Source organism: Cryptomeria japonica, chromosome 10 (assembly GCF_030272615.1).
Source record: "Cryptomeria japonica chromosome 10, Sugi_1.0, whole genome shotgun sequence".
Classification (NCBI taxonomy): domain Eukaryota; kingdom Viridiplantae; phylum Streptophyta; class Pinopsida; order Cupressales; family Cupressaceae; genus Cryptomeria; species Cryptomeria japonica.
In genome coordinates this window covers 436540883-436563015 of record NC_081414.1, presented here as the reverse complement: position 1 = coordinate 436563015, position 22133 = coordinate 436540883, and the positions used below count along the sequence as shown (strand labels likewise).

Genomic DNA, 22133 nt, shown 5'->3' with positions numbered 1-22133 from the left:
AAGAGGAATAGAATCAGAGATTAACATCCAAAACATAACGGGTTGCATGGAAAAGCATTAGAAACAACAGCCAAAGAGACAACAAAAGCCCAGCCGGGCACAAAAAGACCAGCAACGAAACCGAACCCAAACACAGACAGAACCAACAACCAGAAAACAACACAAACCCAATTACATAAGGCTTTTGAGGGTCTCAGCGAACTCAGCCTCGAGGACATTCATTGTATCAGCTACAGTCTTCATTGCTTTGTAATCCAGATTGAATAGACCCCTTTTTCTTCATATTCCCACGGGTCCTTTTGCAAGGTCCTTCTCCAACCTGAGCCGCCTCAGCGTCATCCCCAATAATGACAACAACCCTATCTTGTTGCTCCAGACTATTCACCATAGATTCATAACAACCGTAGTCTGTTTGACAATCTTGTGACTGCTTGCCATTATAGTTTTGAGGGCATCCTAGATCTTGTTATAGCCTTCCTCAACACGGGTAATGCGATCCTCCAACCTTTTCTTCAACTAATCAACCCCTTCACCCGTCTTCTTAATGCAGTCCATAACCGACTTCTTCTCATCCTCTGTCCAATTCCCCACATTGTTCTGATTACCTTGAGTAGAACTAGCAGGGATCACTTCCATTTTACTTCCCAGGGCTCTTTGGTTGATCCTTATCTCCTTTAGTTCATGGAACAACCATTTGAACATGTTGGAAGTGTCAACAGCATATTCACGAGCCATGCCCAACACATTATCAAAATCCTTCCTCTTATCGTTAAGCTCAACACTCTTAAGATGAAGGTCTTCAATTCCAACCGCACCCACATTACCAGCCTCATTGGATAAAGGAGAGGTTGTGACACTGTGGCAATCAAGGTCCTTACCATCTTCTGCCCTCTCGCTAGAAGAGGGGGAGCCATTCTCAGCAGAAGTAGAGGAGGAGGACATAACAATATTCTTTTGCCCTTTAATACCCTTCCTCACCTTAGGTTTAGAACTCGAGGGTTTTTCTATTTTAGCTTTTTTCAAAGGGGGGGGGGGGAATTCCCTTCAGACCCAGACGCAGGAGCTTCATTGTCAGACTCACCTGCACTAGTATCTTCATTCTCAGAAGCAATGTGGATATAAACATCAGGGGGAGGAAGAGCACGAAAATGGGCATCAATAAGGACCAACAGGCCTTCGTGCAAGATAGGAAACTTGGAAGGGTTCTTGCGGTGGTCACTAAAATTGATCCTAAGAGCAGACATAAGATAGAAAGGGAAAGACATCTTCACACCATGGCGGAAATGATTCAATATAACAAAGTGATGACCATACACCCTAGTATAGCGACCATCCAAAGTAAGGTAATTCATGATTACCTTAAGGAGCTTTTGCCAGAAAGACTTAATGACCGCAATGTCATAGTAACTGGCTGTCTTTTTAACAATTTTGGCCCGCTCCGCCTCCTTGGGGAAATTCTGCACAGCTTGCTAAGTATACACTATGTCTCTGTAATACTTCATACCCTCCATGGATAACCCCGCAACCTGTGCTATAAGGGCTTCATCAACCAAGACCTTCTGACCATGAAGAACAATCGTTCCATCCTTCCAGTTCTGAGTCAAATAGTTCGTGACATCCTGATTACGCCCTTGTAGCCTCTCAATGTAGGGAGTAAACCCCCCTTTCTCCAAAATCCGCCATAGCTTCTTTTCATTCTTCAACTTCACATAGTTAGGCGGCTCAATTATTTTTCTTGCACCATCCATTCTAACTTGCTCTCTGTAAAACTCATTGCAAAAAATTTTCAGAATGAAAGTTAGACTCCAGAAAATGTTTAAAATCGCCCACAAAGCATGCGGAATAAGTTTGCATCGATTCTTATGTCCTCTCTGGCCACCTGTCTCAATTAGGATAGTATCAATAAATCTAGATACACTCGGAGTCATTATGGCACAAGTTATCATTAAATTTACTCCCCTGACTTCGCTCATGGAACAAATGCATTGCAAATTCCGAGTCCAGCTTGTCACCTCGGGTCCAACTAAGCTAATCCTTACACGTCGCTCCTCTGTTGGCAAGGAAGGTGGCTGCCACATTGGCTTGTGTGTATACATGAGCAATAATGCATCTATCAAAGGTTTTTATAATATATTTTGCCTTCTTCACCCATATATCAACATTCCAAGCCGGTTTAGATTTGCCCTTTAGGTAGTTGATAATATTCTTTGAGTCCCCCTCGACCCAAACAAGCTTAAAGTGGTAACGTTTAGCAGGTTTTAAGCTGTGATAGGCTCCTATACCTTCAACAACATTATTAGTCTGTTTTCCTAGAGGGAGAGCAATAGCAGAAATGAAGTTGCCATAGTGACCCCGTAGCACCCCCCCACAGCCGGCTTGACCAGGGCACCCTTTGGCCGCACCATCAAAATTGATTTTCACCCATCCAGGGGGTGGAAAATTCCAGCTAATGTTGTCCCTAGAATCGACCTTAGGTTTGACCATTTGAAGAAAATGAACATTGGAGCTAACAATCGAGAGATAATTAGAGATGGCTCTAGAGATTTTCTTGAAAACAATATCAGGAGGGAGGTAGATATTCCTGAAGATACGATTATTACATTCTTTCCATAAACCCCACGCCATGTGAGGAAACACAAAGGACCATAGCTTCTTCAAGAGAAGATTTCTTGAGGGCAGGTTCCATTGGTAAACAAACTCCTTTATGGCCCCAAGGAGAGTCCAGCAAAGACCCCATTTCTGAAGCACCAATCTCCAAATCTCAGAAGTGTAAGAACAGTGTAAAAATAGATGATCAACGGATTCAACATCCCTCATGCACAAGTAGCATCTATTTGGGATAGAAAAACCTCTCTTAACAAGATTGTCCGTTGTTAGATTTTATTAAGAAAGAGGAGCCAAAAAAACATATTGACCTTAGGGGAGAGGTCCTTGATCCACACCTTAGAACACCAAGAGACATGGGGTTCCTTACAGCAATCCACAGAAGCAACAGAAAACTTCCCATTAGGAGTGAATTTCCAAATAAGCTCATCTTCCACACCATCCTCCAGACCAAAAGAGTTTAGGGAAAGCTGCAATTGAGTTAAAGAAGGATTAACAACAAAAAGATTCACCCACTTACCCTTCTTCCAATAGTCAGCCACCATTAAGCCAGAAGAGGCCACACAAAGATCCTTTAAAGATCCCAATGTTGGATCAAAAGCAAGCGAGTGATTCCCGATCCAGCAATCATCCCAATTGTCTTGTGTTGATGTGTCATTTTTACATAAATAATTTGAAGTTATAAAGAGATTGTAAATCTTAACTAAATGTTCCATGCAATATTCTAAATAATATAATAAATTGATCCATCCAATGAGCTGAATCTGTTAATGTAGAAATTCGAATACAGTTACAATGATCATAAATTTTTTTGGTTGTTATCTGTGGTAATTTTAATACAGTGGAGTTTTATTTCATTATGATTATGTACTCTTGACATCAGCCTTGATTAAAACATTGCCTTGTCTAGGACTAGTAGAATAATCTTCTTCTCAAATTTATTCATTCTAATTATGGATATCTACATACAATTTACAGTTTCTTCTATGTAGATAGTGATAACGCTTTCATATTGTGGTTGACCACACATGGTAAATAAATAACTAATGAGAACAATTAGATATCTCAAGGGATATGGTAAATATTTAGTTAGTGCATCTAGTGTTTGTGAAGATTCTACAGAAGAAAATAATTATTACCCACCTTCACATTTATCAAATTCTATTCTCTGACACATATTTAAACATTCATTACTCATTCTTTATCATGTCAAATTCTAATTTTTAATCCTCTATAACAAATAAGTTGAAAATGTACATGATAATAAGATTGCTCTTACCATACTCATTATTTTGTTCCCCATATAACAGATGGATGGTTGCAGTTTGCTGTTACAGCTTATGACATTTTGTTTTGTTCTTTGTTTTCTGATTGATAAATGGCTCATTTTCAAACCGCAGAGGAGCCTTACCATCAGCTAAGAAGCCAAAACCAAGGAGGATCTATCATGTCAAAATCATAGGACATGCCATGCTCATTGAGGTATGACATCCAAAACAGGGTGTGGTATGTTGCTCAAATGATATGCCTTTAGGAGATTTGGACCCGGAGCTTTTCTCCATGGATGACAGTTAGTAATGGCACTTTGCTTTTAAGTATTTTTCTTGTTTTAGGTAAAACAGGTCAGATCTTTTTGATTTATGGCTTATCTTTGTCTAAGGCCAACTAACTTCTCTACCTGGCATCTACTACCATAGCTTTTCTCTTCAAACCCTTTCTTCCCCTGCCTGTGTTGGAGCCTTCTTAGAGAATAGAGCTTGAAAATTTTCATGACAAACATCATGAATAAATTGTTAGTAGAACTTTTGTAACTTACCAACACTTGAGGACTTATATGGTTGATAGGAAAGATAACATAGTTTACATTAATGTGACAAGAATGACTTGATCTTTGACTATAAACACGATTGAAAACAAATTTTACTGGGGGACCAAAATAGGTACCAACAGAGAGTAAAACAAAATATCAAACTCAGCCGTAACAGGAGATGAGAGCTCCATGACATAGAAAACATGGATAAAAAACTTTGAATTAAAAAGATAATACTTTGCTTCAGATCTAATGTCTTAAAAGTAAACGATATTTAATCAAAGTCTAGCAGCCAAGGCTAGGCTTCGTAAGTCAGGACTTTCCACTGGCTCTATTTTTTTTACAATAAAGCTAGTTTATTGATCTCTTCAAAACAAGCCTCTATACCTCAATTCAAATTGTTCCGCTGCTAATCCTTGTTATGTTTCTCCTATGAAACATCTTGGATTTTTCAGCATCATCAAGGAGGACCCATCATTGCCAACCCATTTCAAGGGTAAACCCACAATAAGAGTCTACTTCAAGAAAAATGCAACCTAACCTGAGTCATAAATCATAATGTCTTACTCTTAACCATGATATTTTAAATTATGTAGTGTTTCGTTACCTTTTCTTTATTTTAATTCTGCTTGCATTAAATTTATTTTATTTTAATACATTAACCATAGATATTATCATTATGGTTATTTTTTATTTTATTTATAATTTAAAAATAGACATCTTTATGATGAACAATACCCATGGTGTTGAAAAATCAACAGTTACTTGCAGACATTTCCTAGTAATTTAGCAACAAATAAAATACGCTAAAATGCTTTGTGAACTTACATATTTGCACAATTCTTATACAAATAAAGTCAGTGCGGATGTTTCTAGGAACCCTCAGTTGGAAAGAATTTGAGAGACTTGCAGATGGCTGGCCTGTTGGAGCAGCCAAGATCTGAATGCAACATCCAATGATAACTTCCACAATGAAAACGGGCACAAATAAGCATGTCTATCATAAAAGAGTGTATAAAATATACAATGTAGCTCCTTGTATGAGTAGAACAAGGTGGAATAAGGAAGGTAGAAGTGGATAACTGACTAACCCTCCAAGAATGCAACAAATGTTAGGACATTTAGTACAAGTGTGAGGACATTTGTAAAGTCCCTATGAAGTGAGACAAAAAAAAAAGTAAAAAATTGGACTTAAGCTAAGTGTGAATAGGTCAACCTAGAAAAAAGGATTATCCTACTAGACATAAAGTGACCTTATTTCCACTAACATGGCCAACCTAGCATAGGAACACAAAGCTCTATTTGGTCAACCAATATATCACATTTCATGTAGAAGATGCAAGGAAATATCTTATTATATTAATGACGCTCCTAACCTTCACTTAGGGAATTAACAGCTTTAAAGAGGGACTTTCCCACCCAATGTTTAGATAGAATGGATTTATTTAGGAAAGATGGGAACACGGTTGATTTAGGGTAAAGATGTTTTTTTTTTTGACTTTCACTCCAATGTTGGAAGAAGAATACATTCATGAACAACAACAGCTACCGATTTTGTATATTCTTTGTTAACTTTTAGGCTCTAAAATAATCATATTGTGTTCTTTGTTGTAGTATAAGATGCATTCCTTTTCTCCAAATACAATTAACTATAAAAAAATAGACCAAGCCTATTTAGTTGCAGCCATTTAATTAAACCAATTGATTCTAATTTCCACTTGAACTACAAAGAAATATTTTCCTAAAATATTTAGTTTCGATTCACGTATGCTAAAAACAGAGATGTACAATGTAAAACAAGTTTTGGGCCATAAATTTTGCTACTGTTCTTTAAAATTCATAATTGAACTGCCAAAATTACTGCCTTTAATCTGGATCTGAATGCTTCATTACCAATCACAGATACTAGGCAATGAACAATATATAAATCACTATATGGGAACATTTATTCTCTACATGAATATGCATGCTATTTTCAGAAATATGAAAGGAGTTAGAAGTAGGTCCTACCAGGTTCAAGTGATGAACATGTGTAAGGACCTTCAGTTCAGCTAAGAACTCCTTTGTAGCTTGCATATCCATTTTCTTTATGGCTGCCTTCTGCAAGGCAAAATCTTTTTTGAAAATCGACTCATACTTTACTGATTGTAGCATCTACATCTATGTACAATAAAATAAACATTCTCAATTTGAAAGCAAGCATAAATTCAAGGTATTAAATAAACAGTGTCTAAATGATTTAAGTTTCACCCTTGATAAAACAAAGGGTGTAATAGGTAAAATCAACATATCACAAACACCAATTTAGGTAATGTTCATATCCATACCAAACTCAACTTTAGTACTTCTTTTTGACTGTTTTGTCATAACAATTGATCAATTTGGAAAGCTCATCATGTCATGGTCTTTATCCTTCAACTAACAACTTTTGCATAATGATGGCCATTGCCACGAGTTCAGCAGACATAAATAATTATGTTAGAAAAAATATCAAGAGCAGAAATCAAAATAGACCAGAAGCATGCAAGCATGTTTTGGATAGATATATTTAAGTGCCTTAAATCATATGGAATTCCACCAAGCATTCATAAGGATGACTCACCTTTTAAATGGCCTAACCATGAGAAATTCCATCTAGGGTGCATGTAAGGTGACTGATATATAGTCTAGCTCCACCCAAAGTTTGTGCACACATGTAAATTAGCCAGAACATCAAAAACTTCCACTGGACATTTGTACAAGATAGCAATGGCTTATGAGATCTCCACTGAAGTGAAAGAAAATATAAAAGAGGAGCACATTTCAGATGGTTTTACCATTGGGAAACACCACCAAAGACAAGAATAGAGGGCAAATGTGTAGCAGGTGTGAGCCAGTGATGGTTCTGCCTAAGGGTGGATAAACATGGCAAAGGTTTTATGAATTTACACCAATCCATTAAAACTTGGCAATAAGTGAAGCAGCATCCACCATGCATGGCTTGGCAAGGGGAAATTTCTGCACAGACAGATAAAACATGGTTTTAGTCACAAAAAGTTCCACTTATGAAAAAAGTGGCAAACATAAGCTTGGTGCATGTTTGGACTAATATAGCCATATTTTGGAGTCAATGACAAGGGAAAGTTGGCAGTTAGTCATCAAACTTCTTCTTAGGATTTCAGCAACTTAAAAAGTTGGAAGAATATCATTGGTTCATGCCAGCAGTGGCTTCGCCTCTTAAATCCTCTGCTAGACACATCTAAAACATGAGCTAGGCTTAGTTAAGCCATGAAAAATCTCTTCCAAAGCTTACAATGGTTTAAGTATCAGTAAGAACCACCTAACATGTCAGATTAGTGAGAAACATGCCATGAAAACACACCTCAATCAATTTTCACGAGTTTTAAGTGGCAGAACAAAAGGGCCTATCAATATTTTGAGTTACAATGCTCAGTAAAACAGGGTTTTTGGCCTCCTACAAAAGAGAAAAGAATTACATTGCCATTTGCACCGGCAACACCCTGATTATGTATGATAGCGGTTTTCATGCTCCAATTTTCAGGCATTTATTAGTGGTTCAGAACTGCAAAGAATATCAGTATGTCTTCCTTTAAATGACTAGGGTTTTTGTGTTTCCAAACTATGTTATCAGCTACATAACATTTTGAATAGCATAGTGATGATTCATTGATGCAATTTAAGGTTTTCTGCCTTTTTATTCCCATTGGCAGATGGAAGCAAGCACTCAGGGTTTCTAACTTTTATTGACAATTTGAGGATTAAGCCTAGAGTTTCATCATTCTCAAAGAAAGGAGCAGTTTTTTAACATGGTAGCAACAGTCCTTTTCTATGATTTGAGATTAAAAGTCACTTAGGATCTTGAAGACCATTTTATGATATCAACACGTTGCTATTTCATAATCTTCACTGTTTGCCAAGGTTTCATCTTATGTTTTCAGTCTTTACAAAACCCTACTTGTTGGTTTTTCAATTTGATGATCCAACAAACACTTAGCGTTTTAGTTTCAAGTCACCAAATTGGATTGAGAAAGTCTTTACTGGTAGAACAGTCAAGGCTTCAATGTTCTTCAAAGGATATGTCAAAGTTTTGGTGTGAAAATTGATTTAAAGTCTCAAAGGCCACTAATCTGCAAATTGCTATTTTTAGCAGCAACTAAATCTGTCACTAGCTATTGCCAGCGCCCTATTCCAGGTGATATATGGGAGCCTATTTTAGATTGTTTATATTTTATTAGTTGTTTAATAATAGGTTTTCTTTAAAGTTCCTTTCTTTCCATTTTTTCTTAGCTCTTGGATAGCTTTTCTTTAAAACATTTCTTTGGGCAATATAATTATTCCCCAATCTCTAAAATTTATTCATTGTAACCTATAAATAAACAATGTTCCACAAGGACATCCCCACCCCCAACAAACAAACAAAAAAGAAAAAAATGTTTCTAGAGATAGGGACATACCTGAGACATTGGAACGGTAAGGAAATGTTCCACCACCATGTATGAGACATCCCCAAGACATCTCCCTTAAAAGGGCACATTTTGGTGGCATTTCCCCCTATTGGAGACATTGGGGAAATATAAAGACATCCTCAAGACTCTGCAGAAACTTACATAAGTTTCTCAAATACACAAGCAACATCCAACTGTTTGTTGTGTTAAATTCAATTTTTTTTAAAAATTGAGACATTTTTCTTAATGTTCATGCCCCTAACTCTAATCCTAATGGTTATGCGCCCCACTCATATCCTAAACACCAGAAAAAATATTATAAATAGACCTTACATCCACACTCCAATCTATGTTACCCCAAATTTCTAGGATAGGGGTAGCAGGGGACAAGGGGGCAAGTTTCAGGGATGGCTTTTTTTTTGGGCCATTTTTGGGGACAAAAGGGGATAGAAGGAAACACCTATATAAAAAATAGGAAATTTTTTAAATATATAGAGAAATTTCAAATATTCATATCATAACATTGATAAAGCATTCATCATATACATTATAAATCCTTAAACATAACAATTGTGTTGAATTGAAAGTTCACATTGTTAGATAATTGTCATTGATGTCAAAGCTTGATGCATGCAAAAAGATATAAGAACCTGCAGTTAGAAAGTGTCTGTGTTAGACAAAAGGAAAATTAGCATGTAAAAGAAGACAACAGCATGGTTGAAGCAGCTAAAATGGAAAGATAAGGTTTAAAGCAAAGTTACGTTAAAAATCAGAGTTACTGCCTTGAATGGAGAGATATTTATGAAAATCAAATTAGATAAGTTTCATGTTGGGCACCAAGGTGGAGAAGATTTAGATAAAACAAAATCAGTTTTTACAGCTGCCAAGGAAGGAAACAAGAAAATAATATTTGAGGATATGATAGGATAAAACCAAATCTGATTTATGTCATAAAAAGAAAGATTTTATGTCCTAAAAAAGAAAGATTTTATGTGACATAAAAAGAAAGATTTTATGTGACATAAAAAGAAAGATTTTACATCATAAAAAATAAAGATTTGATGTGACATGAAAAGAAAGATATAAAGTGACATAAAAAGAAAGATTTAATGCAAATTTAAAAACAGATATGATAAGGTTTCATGATCAGATTTGGGAATCCAAAATATTTTAGAAATCTTCCATTTTGAGAATTCAAAGAACAGCATCATTTTTAGTAGGTTTTATTCTTGAAGAGTTTTAAGGATATGAATGACAAAAAAGGAAAGTTTTTTGTGAGATTATAAAAAAAAGGAAATGCAGTTTTGAGAAGTGAATGTTGTTTTTGTGATTGAAAATCAGAGATAGTGTGTGATGAGCAAAGCAGGAAGGACAGATTTATAAAGATTGAGCAAAGTACAAAGATGTTTTTCAAGCAAAGTTTATTGGAGGTCAGTGCCTCATACTGAGTCGGTGCTCAGAGGGAGTTGGTTCTTCTAGTGAGTTAAAGCTCATGTTTGTAAGATCGGTGAAATATGTGGGTCGTTGTCTATAGTTTGTAAGCAGTTAATAAAAGCAATATTTTGCCGTGTTTTTTTTTCCCCTTAGCGGTTTTCCATGTAATTTTTGGGTTCTTGCATATGTTAGTTGCTTGATGTTTTTGAAGTTATTTGCAGATTTGAAATAAGTGTTAAAATTTCTCCTAATACTGATTCAGCGCCCCCACCCCGCTCTCTCAATTTTAGCATGTTCTCTTCAATTGGTATCAAAGCACCATTCCTTCAAAAAAGAGCCTTACAAGCTTGAAGGTAGATCTTACGAAGCACATGATGGCTGGTATTGATGGACATGGTTTTTCCACTAATCAAGCTCCTTTATTTGATGAAACAAATTATGCTTTCTGAAGCATAAGGATGGAGACATATTTAAGTGCACTTGGATTTGACATCTAGCAATCAATGGTTGATGGTTACACAGCTCCAACAATTGCTCCAACTGATGATGCTAGTAAAAAACAAGGTTGCATGGGCACGGGGGTACTTGTAGACGCCGGAGACTGGTACGGGTACTGGTACGGTTATTTTTCAAAATAGGAGATGGGTACTTGGAGATGTCAATTTTAAAAAAATATATATTTTAATAATTTATCGAAAAACTGAAAATATGATGACATTGAACTTTCAAAACAAGAATTAACATTAACTTTAAGTTGAAGTACACAAATGTGAAATGAGTCAAATCAAAATGTCATACAAATGTCTGAAAATAGAGCTCGTGTTGGCGGTTTTTGCTTTTGCCTGTGTTGCATCAAACTTTTTGATTTTCGTGCGTGTTTCTTAGGTTTTTTTAAGCCCACATTTGCAGGGCATGGTGGGAGACGGGAGGGTTCGTTGACGTGGAGTCTCCTATGTGTAGAGACATCTCTTGACGGGTCTTCTGTACGGGAGACGCGACCCAGTCTCCAGTTCGAGTCCCAAGGGGCTGGGTTCGCGTACCCATGCAACACAGGTAAAAAGGCTAATGAATGTAATGCTAAGGCCAAGAATACTATTCTTTGCAGGCTGTCCAAATCTGAATTTGTTGAAGTAATGCATTGTAAATCTGCAAAAGAGGTGGGAAAAATTGAAAAAAAAATATAGAGGAGACATGAGGCATTAAAAAGAAGACATGTAGCTTTGAATGCGGCTTTCAATGTATATATATGGAAAAAATCAGATTGAAGAAGGAATTAGCCAAGAAAGAATCAGATGCATCTTCTTCCATTGCAGTGGTTGAGCACCAACCTCCTCCTCAGATTCCAAGTGACCAGACAGAGTTCATTGTAGAGGATGACACTGCTCCCATTTCCCCATATGAGATTGAGAAACTCAAAGATGAGAATAAGGTTTTGGGGCAAATGATTAAAAGGAGGGAGAAAATATTGTTTGAAGCAGAGGCAAAAATAAAAGAAAAACCTTTGCATGTGACGGCAAGGACCATTGAGCATTTGTTGCAAGAAATTTTGAATAAGTTAAATGATGTACACAATTCTTAACAGACCCTTGCACACACTGTATAGCAATGCAAAAGTTCATTGGAAATTGTGAAGCCTTTGTATGAAAGATGGCAGCCACATACTCAAACTATGAATGATTTGGAGATGGCTACCTAGAATCTTCCCAATGCTCCTCCTTCCATCCTACAAACATGTAAAATGGTGACAATGGTGGTTAAAGAACTATCGTTCCTTGAAGCAAAGGAGAAAACAATAAGGGAGAAAATTTATTCATTTAATGAGTCCAGACATTGGACTACTCCTGACATATTGCTTGGGGATGGAAGCATAAAAACTCTACAACAATGGATGAGTGAGCTTAAGGACACGACTCCTGTTGCTCTACAAAACATTGATGATGGTCAAAAGTTGCAATTATCAGTATACTACACAATGCTTGATAAGATCATTGAAACAGACCTGAGATTTGGCAGGTTTATTAAAGAAGCTAGGAATGTCATTGATAACAAGTGCAGGGAAAGTCCTAATAGAGTGCAGCAGATACAGGATTTCACGTGGCCAACCAATTTTGCAATAGCAAAATGGCATCAGAAATACTGCACTATGGAAGAGTGAAGATGAAGACACCATGGTAGGAGGGAAAGGCTGTATTTCAATTACTTATCAGCCACTGAATAGGCACCTTGCCAGGTCCAAGGCCACAGGTGTTCTACGTTGATTTCTTGGAGCTGAAGGTATGCTGGAATGCAGATATTTCAGTCAAACATCTCAGTACCTAAATCAAGTGTGCCAACCGGCTTCTTCTTCAGATTTTCTTTTATTTCTGCCTCAATTTGTTATATCCACGTCAGCGAGCTCCCACTTGTCAATCCAAATCAGATGGGCTAGCAATGGAATTCTCCAACAAGATGGCAGTTATATTTGCCTTCTCTTTCCTTTATGTCAATATTTTTTGTCTTATGTACATGTAAAAGATACTTTTAGCATATCCGATTGTAAAGCAATCCACATTTTGACATGTGTACTAACTGACCCGAAGCTTGTTGGCTCCCTTGTGAATTATAAAAGGGAATTCAAGGTCAATAGTAAAGGGTTCTAGAATTCTAAAAATTGTAAATGGGCGGGTAGATAGAAAGTTCAAGTCTAAGCAATAGAATCTCAGCATTTTGCACACTCTGAACTCTTTCATGAAATGTACCAACTATATTTGAAAATTAATAAAGATTATCTCAAATTGTCTCCTATTTCTGTTTTCTCATTTCTTATGAATTATTGTGTTAAGGACAAACACGTTCGTCTCTGCAATTTGTATTGTGGATGTGAAATATATTTGCAAGTTCTCTCCAAGGGAGGGATTAAATTTTGTAGGTGTCTTTCAGCGAATTGAGGAACATAATAGCAATCTGTAAGCAGAATTTGTGATGATTTACAGTCCAACATTTGTGTCAAGCATAAGTGTCTGAGGTCCAATAGGTTGAGTCTTTTAAATTTCATGGAAATATTTAGAATTGCTGACTTTGTTGCTCGGATTAGGCACTGATCTTTGAAAATTTAAAGTGAATTTCAGACACCACTTCAAATGTTACTGATCCCTCTTTTCCTTTCTTGTTTGTAGGAGTAGGTGTAGGCTAAGTCACAAGGTTCGAATTCAAATTCGAGTTTGACAACAATGAAATTCGGATGAAGTTCGGCAAGAGTAAAATTTCGAAAAAAAAATAGACATTAAATTCGCCTTTATATAGATTTATATTTTTTAAATATATAAAAAATAAATTCATTAAATTGCCAAAATAATTTAATATTATTGAATATATTTAAATTAATATTAATAAATAAATAGAATAGAATTGAAATAAAATGATCAAATATTTATTAAACTAAAATAATATTATATTATAAAAACTAATATAAAATTTTTACATTTATTAAACTAAAATTATTAAAAATAAAACGATATAATGAAATCTTCTGAATACAATATAATAAATTTAAAAAACATAAATACGTTTAAAATTTTAACTTTCTAATTTATTAATATATAAATAGTAAAGATGTTAAATATTAAATAATAAATATATTATAAGCTCGGGATGGATGTGAAACTCATTCACCGTGAGCTTAAAATAAGTTTATTATTTATTTATTTACTACATGGCGTCAGGGTTCCTTAAAAAATCCTATGGGCTTCGCTACGGAATCAAGTTGTTTTTTCGACGAAACACATTGTTCGTAGCAATCTTCTTTAGTTTTCATAGCGGCAACTTGTGCTTTGGGCATACCTTGCAATTGCGGTAGTATTTGTGGCGGTTTTCATGAGTCTGTGCAATCGAAACCCTAGTTCCAGCGCATCGTGAGCCATCCACTAGTGTGAATTTCTTTTTTGATTTTTGTCCATGTCTTCATTTCCACCCGAGATTCATGTCTCTTCTTCCAGATTGTGTATCAAATGCCAGATGAATTTCAACTAAAAAAGCCCTAGCTTTGTTTCGATGAACTTTGGGCGAATTTGAATCAATTTTTAATATTTTATAGGAATTCGCTGAATTTCGAATTTCATACATGAAATTCGGCAAATGCTGTGACATAGGGTGTAGGTATTCCCTCTCAACTGTGCCAAATAGTGATAAATAACCATGGATTTAGAAAATTCAAGGTTAAATTTAGGCAAAATTGGGTTGTGATATTGATTGAGAGTAATCTGCATTTTAGCAATAATTGTCAATATTGTTGCAAATTCATTAAATATTGCAAAGGGTCATGTTGGCTGATGTTTTGTGACCACACCAACACAGAAGAAAGTTTCCAATGGTCACTTGATCCTCTCTTGATCAAGATCAGATGTATGCTAAGATTGCAAGAAGATCATACATTGACTCCAAAGTTACAACTACATACTAGCGACTTTACTATGGATATAGACTCGTTTGGTGATGTTGCTACTAATCCAAGGAGACTTATGCACACTTGAAGAAGACTTAGAAAAATTTATAACTTTCAAGGAGATTCTTGCGAATGATTTGGCAATAAATGGCTCTTTTAGGATTTTTCAATAAGATAATGCAGAAAATAAAATGGGAAGGGGTTTAGGAAAGCTATTCTAAATCTAAGAACTCAATAGATAGCAATTATTTGAATGAAATCAACCACACTTCACTTCGCCACTAGTAGACAACTACATAAAACGGGTGCAATCTTCAGAGATTGTGTTTGAGAGATTTTAAACCATTGATGAACACCATTAGAGAACAATGTTCATCCAGCAATTTAGATTAAGCGCACACATATAAAAGCTCAGTCCAACCTTGCGCTGTCAATAGAAATCATCTATTAACAAAAGGTATGAGCAAGTGATCTTCACCTTAAAAACATTGCAATCAACTTTGTTCATATAAATGCTTGAAATAAATCTAAATTGAGAAAAGTGAAACCTTGCAAGGTATAAAATAACACAAGTGTATACCATCAAAGAACAATATATCACCTTTTATTGCTTCAACAACTTATCACAACAATTTCATACAATCTCCCCCCCTTTACAAATGAAGGGGTGACCCCCTTTTATAGGCCTCCAGGAGGAAAATGGATGGCCTAGATTACAAACCGATCAATGGCCAAGATTGGACATGCAAACCCTCACCAATAAATTCCCAAATACATGACGCCACATAGTGGGAATAAACATTAATGATGCATCACACCCACTATCAATTAATTGCTCCTTGCTCAAAATGGCACCCATTATACATTAATTACCCATTACATTAAAAAAACCACCCATTGTGCATTAAATGCACCATTTCATCCAAATTTGCCCAACATGCAATAAATGCACCACTATCCCTTAAACATGACGGTTGCCATGCATTGAATCAGCTGCCACTTGGTCAAACATTCCCAGCAATGAATGCACCACCATGCCCTCATGTAGTCAAAAGATTCTCGTCCAAAAATGGACAACCATTATCCCACTCATTAATGGCGAATGCAATGAATCTGGCGATGATAGCTTCCAACTCTCCTACAGATACACTTGGCACATTCTCCAGCTTGAATTCCAACAATGAAATATCCTCTTCACACTTGGAGATTTTCCTACCTTGGAAGAATTTTAACAATTTTTCCACTTCAGAAGGAATCTTGTATGTTTGGAATTCTAGGAGAGATAAAATCTTTCTAGAGAGATTTTTGTCCCGAAGGAATTTTCTTGTGTTCTCGTGCATACCTCGTCCTAGAGAAAGATTTTTTGTCAACTGACCATTTTTTCCATGTCTGAGAAATTTTGTCCTGTCCGAAGTTCTGGAGAGAGGAGATCTTCATACCTAGACAATTTTCTATTGTTTCAAAGAATTTTGTCCTAAAGGAAGGAATTTCCAACTCTTAGCCAATTTTTCATTGTTTCCAAGTACTTTGTCCTGAAGGAAGGAATTTCCAACACTTAGCCAATTTTTCATTGTTTCCAAGAAATTTGAAAATTTTCACACTTGGGTGCAATTCTGTTGTGGCGAAGGACTTTCGTCCTGGGAGGAAAATCCTCCTTGACTAGATTCTAGCGCTCTTCATCTTCCTTGGGCGTATTTTTTATGAGGTGAAGGAATTTTATGAAAATTGGAAATTCCTCCATTGGATTCTGGCGCTCTCCACCTGTCCTAAAGAGCATTTTTGGTGTAGTGGAGGAATTTCCTTCAAGAGGAAAATTCCTCCTCCGCATGGTTTTGGCGCCCAACTCTATCCTTGAGCACATTTTTGGTGTAATGGAGGAATTTCCTTCAAGAGGAAAATTCCTCCTCATCATGGTTTTGGCGCCCAACTCTGTCCTTGAGGACATATTGGGAGGAGTGGAGGACTTTTGGAAAATGTTAATTTTCCTCCTTAACTGAATTTTGGCACCCAAATCTAGCTTGGAGCACATTTCTCATGTGGAGGAGGAATTTTGGAGTTTTGAACATTTCCTCCATGACCTTGATTTAGCACCCTCCTATCTTGAGTGTACTTTTGACCATGGTGAAGCAATTCATTAAAATTTAGAAATTCTTTCCCAACTTGGGATGGATTTTTCATCTTTCCAGTTTTGATTGCCACTTTTAGGATTGAGGAAGATTTCTCATGCCTTGGAATAATTTTCCATGCTTTTTCCACTTCAAGAAGGAATTCCATAACCATTTTTTTGATCATCTTCTTGCTTTTTCGACTTTCCGGATTTGGAACTTGGAATTTCAGGAATGCTTGTCATCAATGTTCTGCCCATAGTCTGAAATAGACCTGCCAAAAATAGACTTAGTAAAAATAGTAAGTACTTCCAAACATCAAATTAGGGCAAACCAAGACAAGGTGACACTAAAAATAGAAATTGCTAAAAATAGTATGCAAAATTAGGCCAATCCAAGACATAGTGAAACTAAAAATAGAAATTGCTAAAAATATTAAGTATTCAGAATTCACTCAAATTTCACTGGTAGCTTCCTTGAAAGGTTCCGACTTCATTGCAACGTTCATATTTTTCAAAACTCTAAGAAAATGACCTCAAATTTAAGTCTGAAGGGCAAAACCCTAAAATAAACAAAACAGGGTCCAGACTTAGTCAAATTCGTTCAAAACACTTGAAGACCTGGGGAGACCGAAGGGATTGTTGCGAAAAGACCCAAAGAACTACAACCAAAAGACCAAGAGGACCTAAAAAGTAGGGGGTCCCCATTTGGAATGGGGTGATGTGAGTAGGTCATAACAGGTCACCCCCTAGGTCTTGCATAGCCTAAAGTGCAGGAGATCTTTCAACCCTCGATTGAAATCTCAATCATTGGCCACTGATTTGAATTCCTGCTGATAGAAAATGGCCCATTCTTAGGTGAATTTAGGAAATCAGTTGGAAACACCAATAGGTACCACGAAAATGTATAACTTCCTATTCATTCAAATAATAAGTACTTTTGTAGATTACCAACTTCAGGCTAGCTTATAATGAGTTTTAATCTGGGACACTTCCTTATCCTTGATCCCCTATACAACCTCTGCATCACCTATCCCCATACCCATGTTGATTCCTTATTCAAGTAACATTTCTAGGATTTTGGTGGCACTTCTAGGCATTCCCACATTCACACATCCTTTTCAAAAGAGGACCATTAGAAAATAAGTTTCAAAATAGTTCAATGTAGAAATTAATATGGTTGAAAGGATTGCAAACTTGTCTTATCTCTTTAGGTTTTGAACTAAGAAAAGAAAGACATGATTTTAGCATGACTGGTTTCAATTTGACCATTATCATGTAGCTCAAAGTTCTAAGAACAAAAAGATGTCATAAAAAATGTGACATTAAAGCAACCAGAATACTGATAACCAAACCTCTCCTCGAAGTTCTGCATAATAAACAGCACCAAAACCACCTTCGCCAATTTTATTGGCAATGCTAAAACCATTTGTGGCTTCAGCAAGTTCCTGGTAAGAGAATTCAACAGACTTATCTACAGTTATATCTGCAAGCCCCTGCGATGCACTTCCTGTCAATGCAATGCTTTCCACATTTCCAGCATAATGGTTCATGCCACCTACAAAATGAATTGGTCAAATGTTAAAAGTTAGGAGAAAAATTAAGAAGACAATGAAATATATAAAGTTTCCACAGCTAGTGAAGAGCAAATCTCATTTATGATTGAATCTGAATGCAGATGTTTAAACAAGTGGAATTCAGTCCCCCCTTCAACCTCTTCTTGATGCTTATCTTAGCAGCCACTAAATCTAGAACATAAACGAGTTGGATTTTTTGTAGAATTACATAAAGAAAAAGACACATTAAGCACCAAAGGGAGAGGCATTTTATGTTTTATATTGTCATGAATATAAAGACTATTTAAAATCTTTTTTGTAGCCATAATTGCAGCTACAAATCCTACTTTCACAATAAGTTATCAAACTCTTAATTTAATTTTTATTTGACAACTAGTCAAAATAGAACAAATTAGACATGGTTCTTTTTTTCCACTCCAGCTCAATAAAAATACACAAAATAATCAAAGTCACCCTTCACCCACAAAACCCCAACAATTCTCTGATCAAATCCAATAACTCTGAACAGTTAACTTTCCTTTGAAACAAATTACTCATCAAACCAAGGCTTACTCGAACTGCATGCATCACATTCTTCCAGCCAGTTAAAAATTATTTTTGCTCAGAGACAAATGACTAAAGACATTCTAAAAATATGACTTTTCCACAGTCCATAATAGTTTCTGAATAATTTTTTTTCTGGATTAAACTGTCTTCTGTTATTATTATTAATAAAACGGACATTTCAGATTATACTACATGATCCATCATCAGGATTAGACAATACTTTTTCTTCTAGAGATTACCAGACATTCTTCTCCTGGAAGCTACTGCAGACTATATCCCTCTCCATAATAAGCTACCAGAGACTATATCCATCTCCTATATACCTTCTAAACTACACCCTATTGGTTCCACTAACTCTTTATTTTCACCAGGAATGATATACTTTCAGTTTGCACTCCTATTTGTTTTTATCTTTGTTGCTTGAACAATAGTTGATCATTTATTTGACAAGACCTTGTACTTGTGATTCTGATGTTTTATGCAGCAACATTATAAACTGAACCCTTCGACAACAATTTCTCTTTGGACAGATACCAATTCTCTTTTAGAACTTAATCATTCCTACAGAAATGAACAAAAATGATAATCACTTGAAAAGACATAATTCAATTTGTACACCCATATAATCTGATCCAAAGAGAGAAGCTTTATAGTTCAATGACAGGGTCGGATGGGCCTTCTGACATATCCCATCATACCATCTCTTCCGGCGCATCTCCTAGCCTTTCTAACCTTTCTCTTACCCCTATGGTACCCGGCCCGCTCTCGGATGGCTTGTCCAACTCTTCCAATTCCCCCATCCCTCTCTTGGTTCGTAATTGGGAGAGCAAATTGGTTGTTAACTTATCCAATGCCACCTTGGATCCCCTTGTTTTTAATTTTTTTAAACGGGGTCTAAACTTTGCCTTGGCCCCTCGGGCTATCCCTCATGTCGATTTTCTCATTGAAATTGTGAATGCCATTCGCTCCCTTCCTACCAATGTTGCTAATGAAGTGAGGCAAGATTGCGTTGTGGCCCTTAGAAATGCTAAGCCTCCTAGACACAACATCCCTAAAGCTAAGATTCTTGCTTTCAACAATTTTATGAGCCATAATGACCTATTCATTTCTAAAGCCGACAAAGGCAACACCACGGTCATTATGAATAGGCAAGACTATTTCTCAAAAATGCTTGACCTTCTCGCCGATACCAACAGCTATAGAATCCTCTCTCGCATTCCATGCTCCAAAATCATCAACAAGGTCAAATCCGCCATATCTAGTTACCCACCAAAGATGTAACTCCTCGCATGTATGGTGTTCCAAAAATCCACAAGGAAGGCATTCCCTTGCGACCCATTGTTGACACCATGGGGTCTCCTACTTACAAATTAGCCTCTTTCCTTGCCAAATTAATCTCTCCTCTAGTGGGAAAAACAGAGTCCTTCATTAACGATTCCACCAATTTTGTGCAATTTATCAAGGACACCAGATTAGAAAGTAACGACATCTTGGTGAGTTTTGACGTTGTATCTCTCTTCACCAAGGTTCCTATTCCTGATTCCATGGAGATTATTAAACGTAAGGTAAATGTTGAGATCGCCTCTTTGGTCGAGTTGTGCTTAAGATCTACATTCTTTTCCTTCCAAGATGTGATCTATGAACAGGTTGATGGAGTAGCTATGGGCTTCCCCCCCTCACCGATCATAGTCAGCCTTTACATGGAGCATTTTGAGGGAATGGCTCTCTGGTCCTCCCCCCTCAAGCCAAGGTGGTGGAAAAGACATGTAGATGACACCAACGTTTGTTGGCCACATGATCTTGACAAACTTGAAGAATTTCATACGCACATCAACAACATTGCACCTTGCATCTCCTTCACAATGGAGCTCGAGTCTGGTAACCAATTACCCTTCCTAGATGTTTTTCTCATCAAAAATCCTAATGGCTCTCTTAGTCGTCGGGTGTTTCGTAAAGCTACCCATACTGACTTGTACATCTGTTCCTCTTCCCACCACCACCCTAGCCAAAAATTTGGCATTCTTAAAACTCTCGCCTTAAGAGCCTATCGCATTTGTGATTATGAGAACTTAAACCAAGAGCTTTCTCATCTTCGCCATGTCTTTCGATTGAATGGGTATTCTAGCAAACAAATTTCGAGGGCCCTCAACCATGCCAAATCCTTCTTCTTGTCCATCTCTAACACCAATTCTTCTCAACCTTCGCCTCTTCCTAGTGCTTCCCTCCCTTTTATTGAAGGTATTTCCCATAAGATCTCCAAAATCCTTATCAAGAAAGGTCTTTGTTGTGCCTTCAAACCCCTCTCGGTGCTTAGGAGTAGGATACCCCCTCTTAGAGACCCCAAGGATGCTCTCTTAGACTCGGGAGTCTATAAGGCGGTATGTTCTTGTGGTGCTCCCTATATAGGCGAAACAGGTCGCTCTTTCAACACTAGAATCAAAGAGCATAGCATTGACATTAGGCATGATCGTGTTCACAAGTTAGTGTTAGCTGAGCACTCTTCGTCCACCAAACATCATATTTGTTTGGAAAACACTCTTACATTGTTTAAGGAAGACAACTATTACAAGAGGAAGTTAAAGGAGGCTATAGAAATCTACAACCACTTGTCTAATCTCAACCGCGACGAGGGGTAGAACCTTAGCCCTTCTTGGCACCCTCTTCTTTCCTCCTTAAACACCACTCGCCACCCCCCTCCTTGACCAATTTGTTCACCCTCTCTTGCTCCGCTCCTTCCATTTTTCGGGACCCTCCCTTTCCCACCCATCCCCACCTTCTCTTGCCAATTTGGTGTGGTCTTTCTTCTTATCCTTCCTTCTTTATTTCTCTTTTTATCATTTTTCCTTTGCTTTTCCTTATCTTTTTTCGCTTTTCTTTCTTTTGTCAGTTTTTGGTTTAGCTCTAGTTTTAGGTTTCGTATGTGTGTGGGTGCGCGTGTTGGTGTCTATATATATACACACATGCAGGTATATATATACATTCACACACACAGGTATATATATACATCCACACACACACACACATTGGGTGTTGGCATTGGGTTTTTTACTTATTTTTCTTATTGGCTATTTTTTGTTTGTATTCTTTTTGTAGTGTTTCCTTGTTCCTTGTCCTTCTTGTATTTCTATCAATACAAGAAGTTATATATATATTTTTTAATTTTTATTTATTTTTTATTCCTTTTTAGTTTTTA

At 36.7% G+C, this 22133-nt stretch overlaps 1 protein-coding gene across 1 annotated transcript in view; it reads right to left on the bottom strand.

Moving 5' to 3' along the window:
• The window catches only part of LOC131067506 (chitin elicitor receptor kinase 1), a 57563-nt gene that overhangs the window by 18233 nt on the left and 17197 nt on the right, over positions 1-22133 (bottom strand). The window contains exons 5-6 of the mRNA XM_058002525.2: positions 18173-18375; positions 6425-6514 (exon numbers count right to left, since the gene is read on the bottom strand). Of these exons, the coding sequence (XP_057858508.1) occupies positions 6425-6514; positions 18173-18375 (293 nt within the window). The remainder of the gene's footprint in view (positions 1-6424; positions 6515-18172; positions 18376-22133) is intronic.